The sequence below is a fragment of the Ursus arctos genome, unplaced genomic scaffold, assembly GCF_023065955.2.
Source record: "Ursus arctos isolate Adak ecotype North America unplaced genomic scaffold, UrsArc2.0 scaffold_1, whole genome shotgun sequence".
In the NCBI taxonomy this organism is placed as follows: domain Eukaryota; kingdom Metazoa; phylum Chordata; class Mammalia; order Carnivora; family Ursidae; genus Ursus; species Ursus arctos.
In genome coordinates, this window is record NW_026622763.1 from 67,455,169 (window position 1) to 67,470,800 (window position 15,632).

The 15,632-nt window shown below is 40.1% G+C and overlaps 2 protein-coding genes across 4 annotated transcripts in view; one reads left to right on the forward strand and one right to left on the reverse strand.

Moving 5' to 3' along the window:
- Positions 1 to 15,571, reverse strand: part of NEMP2 (nuclear envelope integral membrane protein 2) — a 336,857-nt gene extending 321,286 nt beyond the window's left edge. Inside the window, exons 1-2 of the mRNA XM_057303573.1 lie at positions 15,436 to 15,571; positions 10,477 to 10,573 (exon numbers count right to left, since the gene is read on the reverse strand). The gene's annotated coding sequence lies outside the window, so the exon portion shown is untranslated. The remainder of the gene's footprint in view (positions 1 to 10,476; positions 10,574 to 15,435) is intronic.
- The window catches only part of GLS (glutaminase), an 81,588-nt gene continuing 80,308 nt past the window's right edge, over positions 14,353 to 15,632 (forward strand). The window contains exon 1 of one of the 3 annotated variants that reach the window (XM_026492306.4): positions 14,353 to 14,988. In XM_026492306.4, the coding sequence (XP_026348091.1) occupies positions 14,600 to 14,988 (389 nt within the window). In that variant the 5' untranslated portion in view covers positions 14,353 to 14,599. The remainder of the gene's footprint in view (positions 14,989 to 15,632) is intronic. The other 2 variants (XM_026492308.4, XM_026492307.4) reach the window with 2 other exon arrangements.

Below are 15,632 nucleotides of genomic sequence, written 5' to 3' on the forward strand. Positions count from 1 at the left end.
TGGCCAGTTTTGAGGAACGCTATATAGAGGGGGATTAACAAACAGATGGGGGGAGTGGGCCAGATTTCTGAAGTCCCTTCCTTCCCACTTCTTTGATTCTATGATTCTGCATTTTTTTTGGATTATATATAATACATCTGAATCCATGGAATTTAGGCTCAGTACAGAGAGATTTCTTGGCATCTTTTTCTCCCTACTGAAGACCCTGCAAAATGAAGGGTTATGTTAAAATGTAGAAAATATGTGTGTAGAAGCTTTGGTAACTTTCTGGAATTATTCTTTGCTAACTAAATAAAACCACAGTCCACAGTCTATGGTCTCTCCCCATTCATACCTTCTGGGCACAGTTTGCTTAGTTTTACAAGATTAGGACTGAAGTGGGTTAGTTTCTGTAAATAGGAGCAAAAGAGGAATGTGCCCTGAGAATTGAGGCAAGCCTTAGAACCCGAAGGCTAGGGCCTGGAATATTGGAACACAGCAGGGCTCAATTATGGGTGGAGCAGCCAGACCTTTTGTGATGTGACTTTAGAGGAGACAAGGGCAAATTTCATTAGTGGGGTCATGGCACCAAGGAGGACTGCCAAAGCCTCACACTATGTAAAGATAAAACTTAAAGATATACCTGGAAGATGATTCCTTAAATACACTCTATTACATATAAAGGATTTCCATAAATGTTTCCAGAAAGCTGTTTTAACATGGAGGGGGGGGAAACTGCCATAAAAACTTGGAGTGAGGGGCATCTGGGTGGCGTGGTCAGTTAAGCATTTCAGCCGAGGTCATGATCTCAGGTTAGGAAATTGAGCCCCATATCGGGCTCCATGCTGAGCAAGGACTCTGCTTGAGTTTCTCACTTCCTTTCCCTCTGTCCCTCCCTTCCCCCATGCTCACGCTCCATCTGAAAGAAAGAAAGAAAGAAAGAAAGAAAGAAAGAAAGAAAGAAAGAAGAAAGAAAGAAAGAGAAAGAAAGAAAGAAAGAAAGAAAGAAAGAAAGAAAGAAAGAAAGAAAGAATCTTTAGAAAGAAAGTTGGAGTGAGTGGAGAAAATAATGCAAATAAGGTAGACAGCATAAAAGTAGACAGTTGGCACCATGACTGTTCTTATTTCATTTATCTTATTCAATAGGCAAGATACACCATAAAATTCTGGAGAAAAATACCTGACTATGTGGCAACCTCAGCTAATGAAAGAATAGAAATTTTGTGTCAAGTTAAAGCACAGAGGACCCTGACAAAGCAAATGCCACTGTGTTCTTATACTTTAGACGGAGGACCTCGGGTTCTCACTCAAAGGCAGCCTCAGGTCTGGCTATTAAATGGCAAATATACATTTAAACACCAACATGGAAATCTTTCCAAGAACTTCCCTAAGAGCTGCCTCCCACATTGGGGGTTTCCAAACAGGGGTAGTGTGAAGGAGGATGTCAGACCAGGATGGAGAGAGGAGTCATAAAGAAAAATCAAAGCCAGATGGGAAGGAAGACTCAAAGTGGACAAGAAACTTCAGGACAGACTGTCAGTCTAGACAGGCTTCAAAGGTCAGATAACGCAGAAGGGATGGTACCTAGCACAGTGTTTGGCACTTGGACATATTTCATAAATTGTCATGGAAGGAAGGGAGAGAAGACAAGCTTCCTAAGTGATTGGAAGAGGGCTATGAATTGTGCTTTCATGACTAAAAAGTAATGGTAATGGTCTAAATCTAGAATCCAAAGAAAAAAGGGTATTAGTACTTCCTTTCAGAGACCTATGCAGAAACACAACTCAGGAAACTAAAGCAGGTGGCTTAGCCCATTGGTAAATGATCCAAAGACAATGTGACACAGGCTAGAAACAAGGTACAAAGATGTGCCTGGCAGGGACATTTCTGCTGAGAGCTCAGGAGAGGGAGTGCCTTAAGGCAATACTTGTAGTTGATCTCTTCTTTCAGAGTTAGTGGCTCCTGCACTTCCTCTTTCTCAAATCCCTCTTTCTACATAAAGTTTAATTTTGCTCCAGAACCATTTGCAAATGTTGAAATGTAGTGAACACGGTGAAAGAGAGGAAGTGAATTAAACAGGAAGTAGAAAGAGGCCAGGATACAAAGGTCTTTGACAGAGGCATTTTCTTTCTCTTGGTTCCTGCGTGTGACTCAAGGGAAGACGCCCAAATTTGACATCAGGTTGGCTGGAGTCATGTTCTCCAATTTTCCATGCATGGCGGGGAGGGGGTACAGATCTTTCACTATGTCTTTTGGTGGACTTTATAGGTTAGTAAATCTGGAACTCCAGCAGCAAGCATTTCCTGCATGCTTTCTCCATGCCAGACTGCAGTCATGAGAGAAGTACCCACACTACGTGGCCCTCAGAAACTTACAGTCTGGTGGGGGAGAAATAGTCACATAGGATTACTCATTTGCTTGAAAGAAAAGAACAGGATGTTGTGAGAGTTCTTAATAAGGAAACATATTTGAGGAGGTGACATTTAAGCTGAGACCTCAAGAGTAAGATTTTGCCAGTAACAAAGAGAAAAGGTGAGGGTTTCAGGCATGTGCAGAAGCAGTGATGGTTTTCAAATAACAATTAGGAGGTCCTTAGAGGCAGCAATTTGAGTGGTGAACTAGAAGCTACTTTGACATAGCATTTTGCATAAGATTTATAAAACATCAATTATGCTTCTCAAAGGGAAGATGGGCTTAATGCATATTATAAGAGATAAAGCACCCCAAATCTTTTGTGCTACTACTATGCAGGAGCCATCAGCTAGGTCAGGCCTATTTGAAGACCCGAATGAAGGCAACTGTGGCCTGAGCCATAAACCTCACTGGGAGACTGGCAGAAGACGAAGCTACAATTCAGGTAGAGCCAAGGAGCCTTGTTGGGAAGGTTACAAATTGTTAATTTTATCCTAAATGTAATGGGAAGAAATTAAGTGTTTTAAGTTGGAGAGTAACGTGATCTGATTTTATAGTTTAAGACTATTCCAGCTTAACAGAAATGAATTGGAAGGGACAGGAGCTACCAACTGTTGATTTCTGTATGGACCTGTCCCTGACCAATACATATGCATTACTCATTTAATTCTTACAACAGCCCACCAAAGTGGGGGAACTGAGGCCCTTCAAGGTTATATAAATTGCCCAGCATAACACTAGGAGAAACAAAAAAAATAAAATAAAAAGTGTACAATTCGTTTTATTATTGTGCAGTTAATGCATGGGGCATACCAATAATATTGCAATGATTATTTTGTTATAAAATTCTGTAGGTAGGTGATGGTCATATCCAGAATGCAGTGATCACAAAAGGGTTTATATGTGTTTTTGCAGAAGGAAGTTCCTGACCCTGGCTGCTCATCCAAGAGATATTGGATACAGCCATGTATGATTAAAGCTATTACAGGATTTTGCTTTTAAAACCGTTCTTATCATTGTTAAATGTGCAAAAGACCTCTTTTCACTGTTTTGATCTCTTTGTCGGGTTGTTTTCCAGGCAGTGGTTGCTAGGAGTGAAAGAGTTTTATTATTTAGAGCTAAGTAGAGCCTAGTGGAGCCTAGATATCTCAACCCTTAAAAGTACAAAAAAGAAAGAAAGAAAGAAAGAGACAGACAGAGAGAGGAAGGAAGGAAGGAAGGGAAAGCAAAAAAGAAACCCTATGGTAACTGACTTGAAAATTATTATTGCAAAACCATTCGTACCAGTCCACCTGCTTTTTATTTACTTGTGGTTATCTTTTCACTAATGATTCTCTGAAAGCACACGTTAAGGTTTGCTCCAAAATACTGTCCTGGAGACGGTTGGAGACTGATTGCCAGGGCTCTCTCTCAGGCAACAGCTGCTTCTAATAACAGTGAGCACGTGCATGCTGAGTGACTACAGAGCCCACTGCCATAAGTGTGAGTGCCAGCCGGCTGCACAATGCGTGAATTACCCTTGAATATAGTTGCCTTTATAGTCTGATAATGCTTACTACTGGGGTAAACCCCACTGAGACTGAAGTTGTACCAACCAGGTTACAGAGACATTGTTCCACATCTGGGACCAGTTCCCACCCAGCCCTAAAGTTCTTGGTTGGGTATCCCTTTGCCCCTTCTCATATCACCCCTTAACAGTATCTTTGATTATTAACCTAAGAGTGTGTGTACCCTTTTACTCTTGCAAAACTGCCATGTGCTAGGCTGCTTATAGCTTTTGTCCAGTCACTGAACTTAAAACATTGTTTAACCTTGTTTGATATTTACAATGTGTCACCTGCAATTCCTATAGTATCTGTTGGAAACAAATAGACAAGAAATCCCATCAGTAAGTGTCTAATAATCTCCAGATAAAAGTTACAACTGCATATAACCTGAATCACATGCTCATAATCACAGTTCAGACCCACGTGGCACTTTTGAGGTCACTTAGGCCAAGCTTCCATTTAATAGATGTGGGAACTGAGGCACTGACAGGTCAAGGGATTTACCCAGGTCAACCAGCAGGGTACTGCTCCAGACTGGAGCTAGAATTCTAGTAGCCGCACTCTCAGTTCAGAAAGCCTTTAGAGATCTGTATCCATTACTAAACTCTTTAATATATAAACATAAATTTAGTCCTCAGAATTGGACTTAAAATTTATTTACTAGATCTCTTACTGTACAAGGACTTGATTTTCCCCTCAACATTTGGGCAGATACTAGTAAGTATACACACTTAAGGCACTTCCCTTGGCCCATGTCACAAATTATTGAGAACAAACTACAGTTATGAAGAAGACTAAGTTTATCTTCAGAATGTCCACCTTTGTTTCCTATCCTCTCTTCTCTCTTCTCTTTGGTATTCCTCTCAGTCTTGCTGGTATCTTAAGATCTGTATCCCAACCCATTCATCAGCCTTTGGACTTCCATGCTTACAATTTAGGATAACCCTTTATGTCTAGACCTTTTCCTACCTCATTTCCTCCTCTGTCTGTATAAACTTACTTATACACTATATACTATCCTCTTAGTTTCTTCTCTCAGGTATGATGTTAGCAAAGCTCATAATCAGCATACATGTGCTCCTGTCTTTGCCTATCATGAGATGTCAAGTTATCACTATTTCAGTCATTCTCTTGGATTAAGATACTATTTCTAGAAACCTCTATTAAAATGTAAAGAATGTTAGCTGGGAGGCAAAATCCATGAAGGCAGTACTGTGTGAAAGCAACACCCCTGCTAGAATTAAAATCTAAGCCTGTCTCTCCCCAAGTTGTAAGCATTTTCATTTGTACCATGCCTCCTTCATATGTAGAAATGTAATAGCATCTGGTGCTCAATACAAGTGTAGCTAATAAATACCGAGGCTGTAGGTGACTCAATATTTTTCCCCCATCTGGAACACATAGGTTAGTGACTATGTAACTATAAGATTAACTTAAGGATGGATTATGAAGACATGTTTTTTATTTTTTTGACCTAGATTACATTTATCAACTTTGGAGTTAATTATGGAAATAAGAACTGCTGGTCAGAAATGGCATTCAGTTGAAAAAACATAAAATATGCTTATTTGAATTCATGGATTCAAATATTTTGGACATCAACTTTTGGGTAAATGGTCATTTTATAGGCTGACCTTTATATGTGCAGCCAGTATGATTGGCTTCTCTATGATCCAATGCTCTTTCTCCCACCTTCCTCTCATATTAGTTGGAATAATTAGGATAGAATGTTTTCTGTGGCAAAAATAGCCCACAAATCGGTGTGCCTGGGTGGCACAGTCAATTGAGCATCTGCCTTCAGTTCAGGTCCTGATCTCAGGGTCCTGGGATTGAGCCCCATGTCAGGCTCCCTGCTCAGCAGAGAGTCTGTTTCTCCCTCTCACTCTCCCTTTGTGCTCTCCCTTCTCATTCTCTCAAATAAATAAAAAAAATAATAATAACTTAAAAAAAAGTAGCCCACAAGTCGCAGAAGCTTAAAATAACAAAACTTCTTTCTCTGACCTCAGAGACCAAGGTAGATAGAGCAGCCACCAGCTTTAAGTGTTAACAGTTATAGTGGCAGAGGGAAAGAGACAGTAGAAAATTATCCATTGGATTTTTGCGCTTGTAACATTTTCCTGGACAAAGCAAGTTGCATGGATACATACAACTTTACGAGAGCAGAGACGTGCAATCCAACACAGGTGGATACCGGAAATCTTTAGTAGAGAGTGCGAATACCACTTCAGATTACTTATAATTTCCTGAACCTACCATTTAACTTATTTCTTTTTTTGTTCTTGAAAGAATGCCCTTGTCAATCCTTATGTACCTGGATCTCTACCAGTAAATGCTACCTCCTTTCTAGAATATTTTATAATCTCCCTGATAGAATTCATTCCTAGATCTTTATCTATTGAATATACACATATATGTAATGTTTATAGCATCAGACTAATATATTTTAAGTAAGCGTTTACGTTTATCTGAGTTTCATCTACCTCTTCAAACCAAAAGACGATGTTTTCCTTACTCATCTATGTAATCTTAGCTCCCACCATGGTGGTTAGTGCCGGTCGAGAGTCACTAAAAACAAGGTGTCCATAAGGTCCTTTTGCAGTTTGAATTTTTAATAAATTTCTTTTTCTTTGTGAAATATAATAGAGGAGGAATTTACTCAAGATTTAAATAAAATTGTAAAAGGTTCATTTTTTTCTAATATATTTCCTTTATTTTCTAGTTAATAAACTCCTATGTTACATTAATTAAGCCTCAATTCAGTTACTGAAAATGATGTTATCTAAAATGTTGGTGGAGAGGCACCTGGGTGGCTTTGCTGGTTAAGTGTCTGCCTTCAGCTCGGGTCATGATCCCCGGGTCCTGGGATTGAGCCTGACATTGGGCTCCCTGCTCAGCAGGGAGCCTGCATCTCCCTCTCCCTCTGCCTTTCCCCCTGTTTGTGTTCTCTCACTCTCTCCAAATAAATAAATAAAATCTTAAAAAAAGAAAATTAAAAAAAATAAAAATAAAATAAAATGATGATAGATATGTTGAAAGCAAAAAGATCTACATCCTCCTGTCTAGCTGGAAGAGAGATGCACACAAATAATTGGAGTAATGCAATAAATGAAGATATTACCAAGTAAGCCCTGATATGGAGAGGAAGAACCCTTTAACCCTGCCTAGAGAGGTCAGGGAAGGCTTCCCAGAGGAGATGCCATTTGAACTGAGTTCTTAGAAAAGACAAGGGATATCCAGATGAGATTAGTAAGGGTCAATGGTAGGGGTAAAAGCCACAGCAACAAGAAATATGTGCTACTTTTAAGGCAAGTCACTGAAATATTGAACAGATTATTAAACATTTCTGTGTCAATTTTCTCCTTTGCAAAATAAGATTGTACCCACCTGCCAATCTCAAATGACTGTTATAAGGGTAACAACTGTTATGAGGGTAAATGTGTGGTTATATAAGAAATTGGAGAGCATCATGAAGATGTAAGATGGAGACTTTGAAGGGTCAGTGGAATTTGGATGGGTAGAGGGAAAGGGGCTTAGGACATACAAGATGATAAGAATGGTGTAAGTAGACTCTAAGGAGAAAAGTTGGTTAGGCGAAGGAAAATTGATAATTTTGCCAAGAGTGGAGGACAGCAAGTTAAAGTTCAAACACTAACCAATAAGGCACAAGTATAGAAGGAGAGAAGGGAAGCAAATCCAGAGTTACAGAAATGATTCAGAGTCCAAACAGGGGCAAGCTTCTTAATGCTCATTGTATCTCCAACTCCATCCTTTAAAGTGTGCAAGGCTATCATATGTGGCCCTCAAACAATATGCAAATAGGTTATATATAGATATATAATTTAGCAGTGTTAAAAAATGAGAGAGAAAGCAGATGTGATAAATTGTAACTCAAGGCAAAGAGAGAGACACAAAATCTTCTACAGTGTGATTTTGAATCAATCAGGATGTCTTAATGGAAACCCAGATTCAAAATAATTTAAGTAATAAGGAAATGTATTATATATAACAAAGAGGGAAGGCATCAGAATTGGTTGCTCATGAATGTCAGTAGCTCATGAATGTCAGGGACATTCTAGATTTTCTGTCTCCACTCTGTTGGCCTTGCTGTGTTGGGTTTGTCTTATGCTAGTTCCTCTCTTTAGTAGCAAGATAGCTGCAGCAGTTTCATGGGGAATGGAATTTCCATGGCTGGCTGGGACTAATCATCTGGAGGAGAATATGTACTGGGGAATAAAGCTTAAAGAAAGTTACATTGCTATCATATCTGATTGCTTAGGACAGGGTTGGAAACATGGCGGCCCATGGGCCAAGTTATTCTTGCAGATGTTTTGTTTGACTAGTATGGTGTTAAAAAAATTGAATGAGTTGCTTACTTTTATAAATCAGAAGACTTTATTTTTAAAAATCATATTTCTGCATTATCTTAAAGAATCCAAAGGTCTAGCTAACTGTGCCTGCATTCCACTTAGTTACTTCCCCTTTAGACAGAGCATTCCAATTCTAATTTACTAGAGCCTCATCATTCCCTAATGCATTATAACATAGTCTCCTTTACACAAGTTACCTACTGAGCCTTTCACTGGGGAAATTATTTCCAAAGATTTTTAAGAGCTTTCTGGTGTTTTGTATCCATAAACATGTCACTTGTAGGCATTTGTCCAAAGGCTCAAAAGAATAGAAAGCAAGAACCACATCTAGCTGGACAGTGAGTCTTTGCCAACTCCACTGTATTAGTTGAGTGACTTTATTAATTTATAATTTTCATAGCCATAAATTTAGCAATTGACACCTGTCCCCAATAGGAATGTTAAAAAGATAAATAGCTTAACTTCAAAGGAAGGAAGGATATATTTTTATTCATATTTTATTAATGAAAAATTCCTTTCATATTTATGTCTCAGATAGCCAAGAACCAAATAATTTTTTTCTATAAGGCTCTCAGTTAAATATTAGTCACTCTTACCTTTTTAAAGCCTAATTTAGTTCAAGGATATTGTCTGTTGGTTGCACTCCTGAAGTATGTTTACAGAGTAGCTATATTACTTACCAGCTGCATCAGCCATCATTGATTAGGCAAAATTAGATAAAGTTTAAAAGGAATCATTAAAATTAAAAAAAAAATTAAAAAAAGGAATCATTAAAAAGTGAAAATTGGATTTGTAATATTTTCTACAGTTATAATTGTTAGAGAAAAGAAACAGCTTTCAACATTATAATAAAGCTTCTTTTCTTTAACTATAAAATATTTCAAACATAGAAAAACAGAGGGACCATAACAAACACCATGTATGTATCAACTCCCCAGGTACCATATTTGCTTCAAATTTTTAAAATTATTTTTAAAAAAATCAATCATTACAGATACAGTTGAAGCTCTCTGTGTACATCTCTTCAATCCCATTTCTCATTATAAATACCCAGAAATAATAGCCATTAAAATCAATTTGATGTTTATCATTCCTATGCACATTTGAAACTTTTAAACCAAATATGCATAAATCTATAAATAATATATTGTTCTGCATGTTAAACAATTTTATAACCATGGCATCTTAATATACTTCAGCTGAAACTTGCTTTTTCTCAACACTGTTTTTGAGACTTACCCACTTTAATACATGATACTGTATTAATCTTAAATAATGTATGTTATATGCAAATATAACATTAATTCATTCTCCTACTGATTAACAGAATTTTTTAATATATATCAGTTTGTTGTACTATTGGGGGTGCATATGAGTAAAGCTCTGCCTCAGAACTTACCACATAGGTATTGTTACTGTGAGAAGCAGCTCAATCACAAATCAAACTTTCTTTCACACAGTTGCTTCTTGTGACTTAAATTGGACAGAGGGAATCACAGTAACTGTAAATGTCAGATGCTTAAGAAGTATAGAGGTATTTGAAGGAACCCATTCGCTATAAAGGATAAATACTGATTTCTTTTTACCCTAGAACGTCAAAATACATTACTGTGAACTCAGATAGGTTTTCAAAAATGTCTGAATTTTGGATTTAGCTCCGTAATTTCACTGGAGTTCAGTAATTGGTTTCTGGATTAGTAATATGATTTTACCACTGGATGAGCATACATAAATATACCAAAAAACAGGCTCATTTTTCTTTTTCAGAGCTTAGAAAATGTGACAAATTTCAGATGTTGAACCAACATTAGATTTCATAGCATAAAACCAACATGCATAATGGATATAAAGCTCATACTTCAAACCACTAATTTTCCATAATTAAATCCAAAAATATATGATATATTGAAATATCACTCAAACATCTCCTACCTGAACTTTGGTTTTAATCATCCCTGAAAGAGAATGCCTATTCTGACTGACCCTTCAGTGATACTCAGTTTCAACTGCTCTGGAGGTTAACAGCCTATCTTTTAGAGTTCTCAAATACTCTGTGTAATCCATTATTAGTCTCACGGTGGCCAAGTCATCTTCACTCAAGCTGGATGATACATCAGTTAACCTAAATTAAGTTATTCTATGGTAATAACCCCTAAATTAAAATTACTTACAGGCAGGTTTCTTTCTCTTCAGGTTATTGGTCTATTGCAGTCATCTTCAACTTTGTTCCATCATTCTGGGACCATCCCCTCTTTGGGACATGCCATTCTTGTCACACAAGGAAAAGAAAGATGTTAGAACTAAGTGATGACTATTAAAGTTCCTGTTCAATGTGGCACTTATCACTTCCTTTCATATTTCATTGAACAAATTAAGGCAAAAGGCCAAGACTGCCATTTAACAGGGTGAGGAGGTAAAGTCCTCCCATTGGAAGGGACATAAATATTTGGGAACAATTTGATTTACCACACAGGTTGTTTTCATTCTCAAGAAGGTATCTTTTTGAACGACTTTTGGAATATTTATAAAATCATTTTTTTAGGTTTTTGCTAATTATACAAGCAAGACTTTATCTTTGAGATGGAGTTTAGTCCAATTTAATATTTTCTATTATACTACAAAAAATAACAATTAAAATTACTCTGAAAAATCAATAAATATCTAGAGAACCCATGCATATAATTGTGATCTATGTAAAACCAATATTAACTTTATAAACTGAACTAATTGAAATCTTTACCGAATCACTCTAAATGAAGGAAAATAACTGATTACCACCGCACTCCTGTTTCAGCCATCAGGAGACCCACAAAAACAATTTCATGTAGTTAGTATTTTGGGCGAGACCATTCAAGTGGTCTCTTCAAATCGGGTGAAAATCTCTCTCACTACTTTTGTGTGATGTTACAAGGAAGAGAGGTTTAATTTACATAGATGGCAAATAATAGATTTTTAGACTTAATTATATATGACATGTACATTTTCTTTTTAATCTAGCAATTCTTCTTTCTATAGTACTTTTTAAACGCTGAGCCCAGCTCTGCTTAATCTTACTGTCTTTGTAGCAGTCTATTTCTATTTTAAGATACTTTGGTAATTATTGGTTTGTTTTCTAAAAATGGAGTAAATGATATCATTTTGGGGAGCTAACTTCTTCTTAAATGATATTTTATGATTAAATGGCTTAAAACAACTCTTTCTGGCTTTTTGATAACAGATGTAACAACTAAATCACACTGCACAACAAAATTTATTCACTCATGGAATAATAATATTTGTAGCTAGCACTTATAAAATGCTACTGGTATTGTTCTAAGTGGTTTATGTATATCGATTCATTTAGTCCTCACAACCCTGTGAGATAAGGTATTAATATTATCCCCATTGTATAGATGAAGGATCTATAATATTTAACACAGATCTAAATTCAGCTTTGGAATAATAAGTCATGTTTGACAGGGTTTATCAGCAAGACTAGGAAGTTGGCCAGTTAAAGCAGGAAACCAACAGAAGAAAGGGAAGTAGTAGCAGAAGTTGTTTAGAAGTTTCCTGAATCTTACTCTACTCCCTTAATAGAAGAATTTCAAACAAACAAACAAAAAACTTAGTCAATTCTTTTAAGCTACTGGCAAAGGAGAATTATTTTCTATTTAGCTTTAAGTCAACAAATAATAACCTTTTCATTCTTGTGAAAAGCAAAATCTGGAACTTATACATAGGTTTCATTATGATCTTGAAACATTAGCCTTTTTTAATCTTCAAAGGAACACAGGAACTCAGGAATTGTTCTTCTAGTTAGAACAGAAACAAAGTGTATAAATTCTAATTTTTCCTTTGGACAGTTCATTACCTTCTCAATGACTATGGGACCACAACCTACTGTGGGATGGCTGCACTTATCTAGTAGCAAAGAGGAAGTCTATGAGTAGCTCTGACAACCCAGCCACCTGTTAATCTGGAGACCCATTTTCTATTTGTAGATATGTTGGTGGACTAATGTACATGTATAAAATGTTTTCTTATAGGGATAGATTTTGTTTTATGTGATGACATAATTTAACAGGTAAATAATCTAATGGAAATAGTAATTAACTCCAATTCATGGTTGCCCAGTTGTCTTTGATTAAACAACATAACTGAAGATTAAAAACATCATATAAGATAAAGAAATCAAATGAAAGTATAAATGAGTCCCATTTTTATTTTATTTATAGTAGTTTTAATTTGCTGTCTCTAACTTTTTCATGGTTTTCGCAAAGGGATTAAATTTCATCAGACTTTAAGTTCCTCTAAATGTTAGGAGTAACATGTGTCCATTTTTATCAGCTCATACCTGAAAGTAGAAACTCTAGAAAACACTCCATTACTAGGTTTGTTTTCCATATTTGTTAAGTATACTATAAAGTATTTAAACCTTTAAACATTAGAAAGAATTTTCATAAGGAAATTAGAGAAACTAAGAGAAAATCCAGGAGGAAAATAATAACGATTTGTCAATAGCTTGGATGTGGTTGAGAGAAAGGTTATCAGTCAAAACTGATAACCAGTTATAACTAAGAGGTCACACTGTACTCAGGTTTATCCCATTGGTAAGTCAGATTAGAAAGGTTAGGCAGGGCTGGTATTTGTTACCTTTTCTTCAAAAGTTGATGTTCCTTTTCCTAAATACATTACCATTTTGACTCTTCAAATTTTAGTGACAGGTAACATTAAGTAGTAATAAAAGCCCTCTAAAAAATTTGCAATTGTCTTAACTTTTTTTAAGGCAACTAGGTGATTTACACATGATAGTTTTTTTTCAGGTTCTTCTGGTTAAAGAGCAGACAGAAAAAACTTAAACATGGCAAGACTCTGATATGCCAAAGGTGACATAACATGTAGGCACAGCCAGATTTCCTATTAATCTAGTGCTATATTTTAAGATTCATCAGATTACTAAATCTGGTGATCAGTTAATGATGTACCTGACATACATACACCCTTCCTGTTTCTTAAAAATCATCCCATTGACTTTTGTGCATCTATGCATTTAAATGTAATTGTTTCAAGAACTCTTCAAAAAGCCTTTGTCATGAAGTGAAGTGCATAGGTAGGCTCAGAGAAAAACTCAATTTATCAGATCCATGGCTCTTTTTCCACAGGTCCAAAAGGATAAATGGATAGAGTGACACTAAGCTTAAACGTTTTAGAGAACCAGTATTCGGATGCTCCTATTTTAAAATGATGAAGCAGCTTTTAAAATAGAAAAGTATCTACAATTTTGCTTCCCAGCAAACTAGTGTTAAGGGAATCACTGCTGTCCAAAAATATTTTTGAGATACCAGTGTACATTAAAAAAATAATTTTTAAAAGGAAAGCAGTCCTATTCTGGAATTTCTCCCTCTCTTCGTCCTCGATCTCCAACCCTCCAAATGGCTAAGTCGCATAGCTGAAAGGATTTTGCTCATTTTTTCCAAAACACTTCACATCTGGGTAGTGGCCAACCATGGAAAGTTTCAAGTAAATGTAACATTTGGGAGGGAGACGAGGCTCGTCTGGGGCTGCCTTCTCTGGACCGCGGCCATCAGAGGTGTCACCTCACGCCCTTACCGGATAGCCAGGGCCAACTGCAAGCTTGGACCAGCAGAGCTCGGACGGCCCGGCCAGAGGCCAGCTCCGGCCAACCCCGCCGACTGCTGGCCACTCGGCTGCGGGGCTCTTGCCCGTCAGAGGGTTCGAGGCCCCATAGTCCAGGAGCCAATCCGCTTCGTAAATGTCGAGACCCCTGAGTCCCCGGTTTCCAACATGCGCAGCCTCAAGGTTGGCAAAGCGAGAGGGAAGGGACAAGGCAAGAGCCCCGCCTGTCTCCCACGCCTCACACGTCAGTTTGCCCCCCCCCCCCCCAACGCCAGTCCCCCGCCCGACTCTCTGCGCACCCGGCGCCGAGAGAAATTTGACTGCTCCAGTCACCAATCAGGAGAGAGGTTGAGGATATGAGCCAATCGGAGCGGGGAAAGCCGGTAGGACGCGAGCGTCCTCCCGCCTCCGACAGGGTGAGCGCGGAATGTCTCCGGCCCTCCCCTGCGCTTCAGCCTCAGTGCGGAGTCCTCGGCGGTGTGAGGAGCAGCGGTAGCCGGCGGCCTCGGAGGAGCAGCAGAAGCTGCGGGAGCCGGAACCGAAACCACACCCACGGCGCTGCTCCTGTCCTCTTTTGCCCTCTCGCCGTCCTACCGGAGACCGCGTTCCCGGAGTAGAGCTGACGCCCACTCCCAGAGCATCCTCCCCAGTCGAGCGGGTGCTGACAAACCCAGCGGCATGATGCGACTGCGAGGCTCGGCAATGCTGCGGGACCTGCTCCTGCGGCCTGCCGCCGCCTCCTGCGCGGCTCTGAGGCGGGCACAGCCCCTCGCCACACAGTGCCGGCGTCCCCGAGGCGGGGGACAGGGGGCCGCGGGCCCAGCGGCCGCCGCGCGACTGTACCCGTGGTGGGGCGGGGGCGGCCGGCCGGCGGGGCCCCTCGCGCGGGGACTGTCTAGCTCCCCCTCGGAGATCCTGCAGGAGCTGGGCAAGGGGAGCCCGCAGCAGCAGCAACCCGGGGCGTCGCCGCCCGCGGCCCCGTCGGCTCCCGGCCCCAAGGACGGACCCGGGGAGACGGACGCGTTCGGCAACAGTGAGGGCAAGGAGCTGGTGGCCTCAGGCGAAAAGTGAGTGTCTCCGCTAGGCGGAGGAGGCCTCCCCCTGCGTGGGGCCCGAGTCCGGGCCCGGGAGGGGCCTGCGGTGGGGCGGGATGGGAGCGGAGGTTCGAGAAAGAGAAAGAAAGAGATGCCGGGCGGCCTGCGCAGTCTGCGCCATGTGATTAGGTCCGGCCCCGCCCGCGCCTTCCCTGCCGGCGCCCCTCCGCTAGGCCCCCACTTCCCTTCCCCGCCCCCGGCGCTGGCCGCCCGGGAGGAGCCGCGGAGGGGCTGGAGGGGCCACCCTGGCCCCCAGCTCCCCCGCCCCGGGAACTGCGGCTGCTGGCTTCGCGCCGCGTGCTCCGCTCCCCGGCCCCCGGCTGCAGCACCTGGCCGCCTGCCCAGCTATTCGTGGGTGATGCCACACGAACATCTCCACCGAGTGACATTTAGGAGTCGGTTGTTGAGCATACCCTGTACCTTCCTGACTCTTGACTCGTCGCTTTTCAGGCTCAGGTTTCCTTAGAAGCCAACCTTCCTTCGATCTCTGCCACCATCTCTTTGGAAACCTAGGCTGGCAGAATATTCTTAAGATTTCTGGAGTGGCTCTTTCAGGCGTGGTGTGGAGCCATCTGGGGCACCGGAAATACTGTTTTCGAAATGAGATTAGGAGGAAA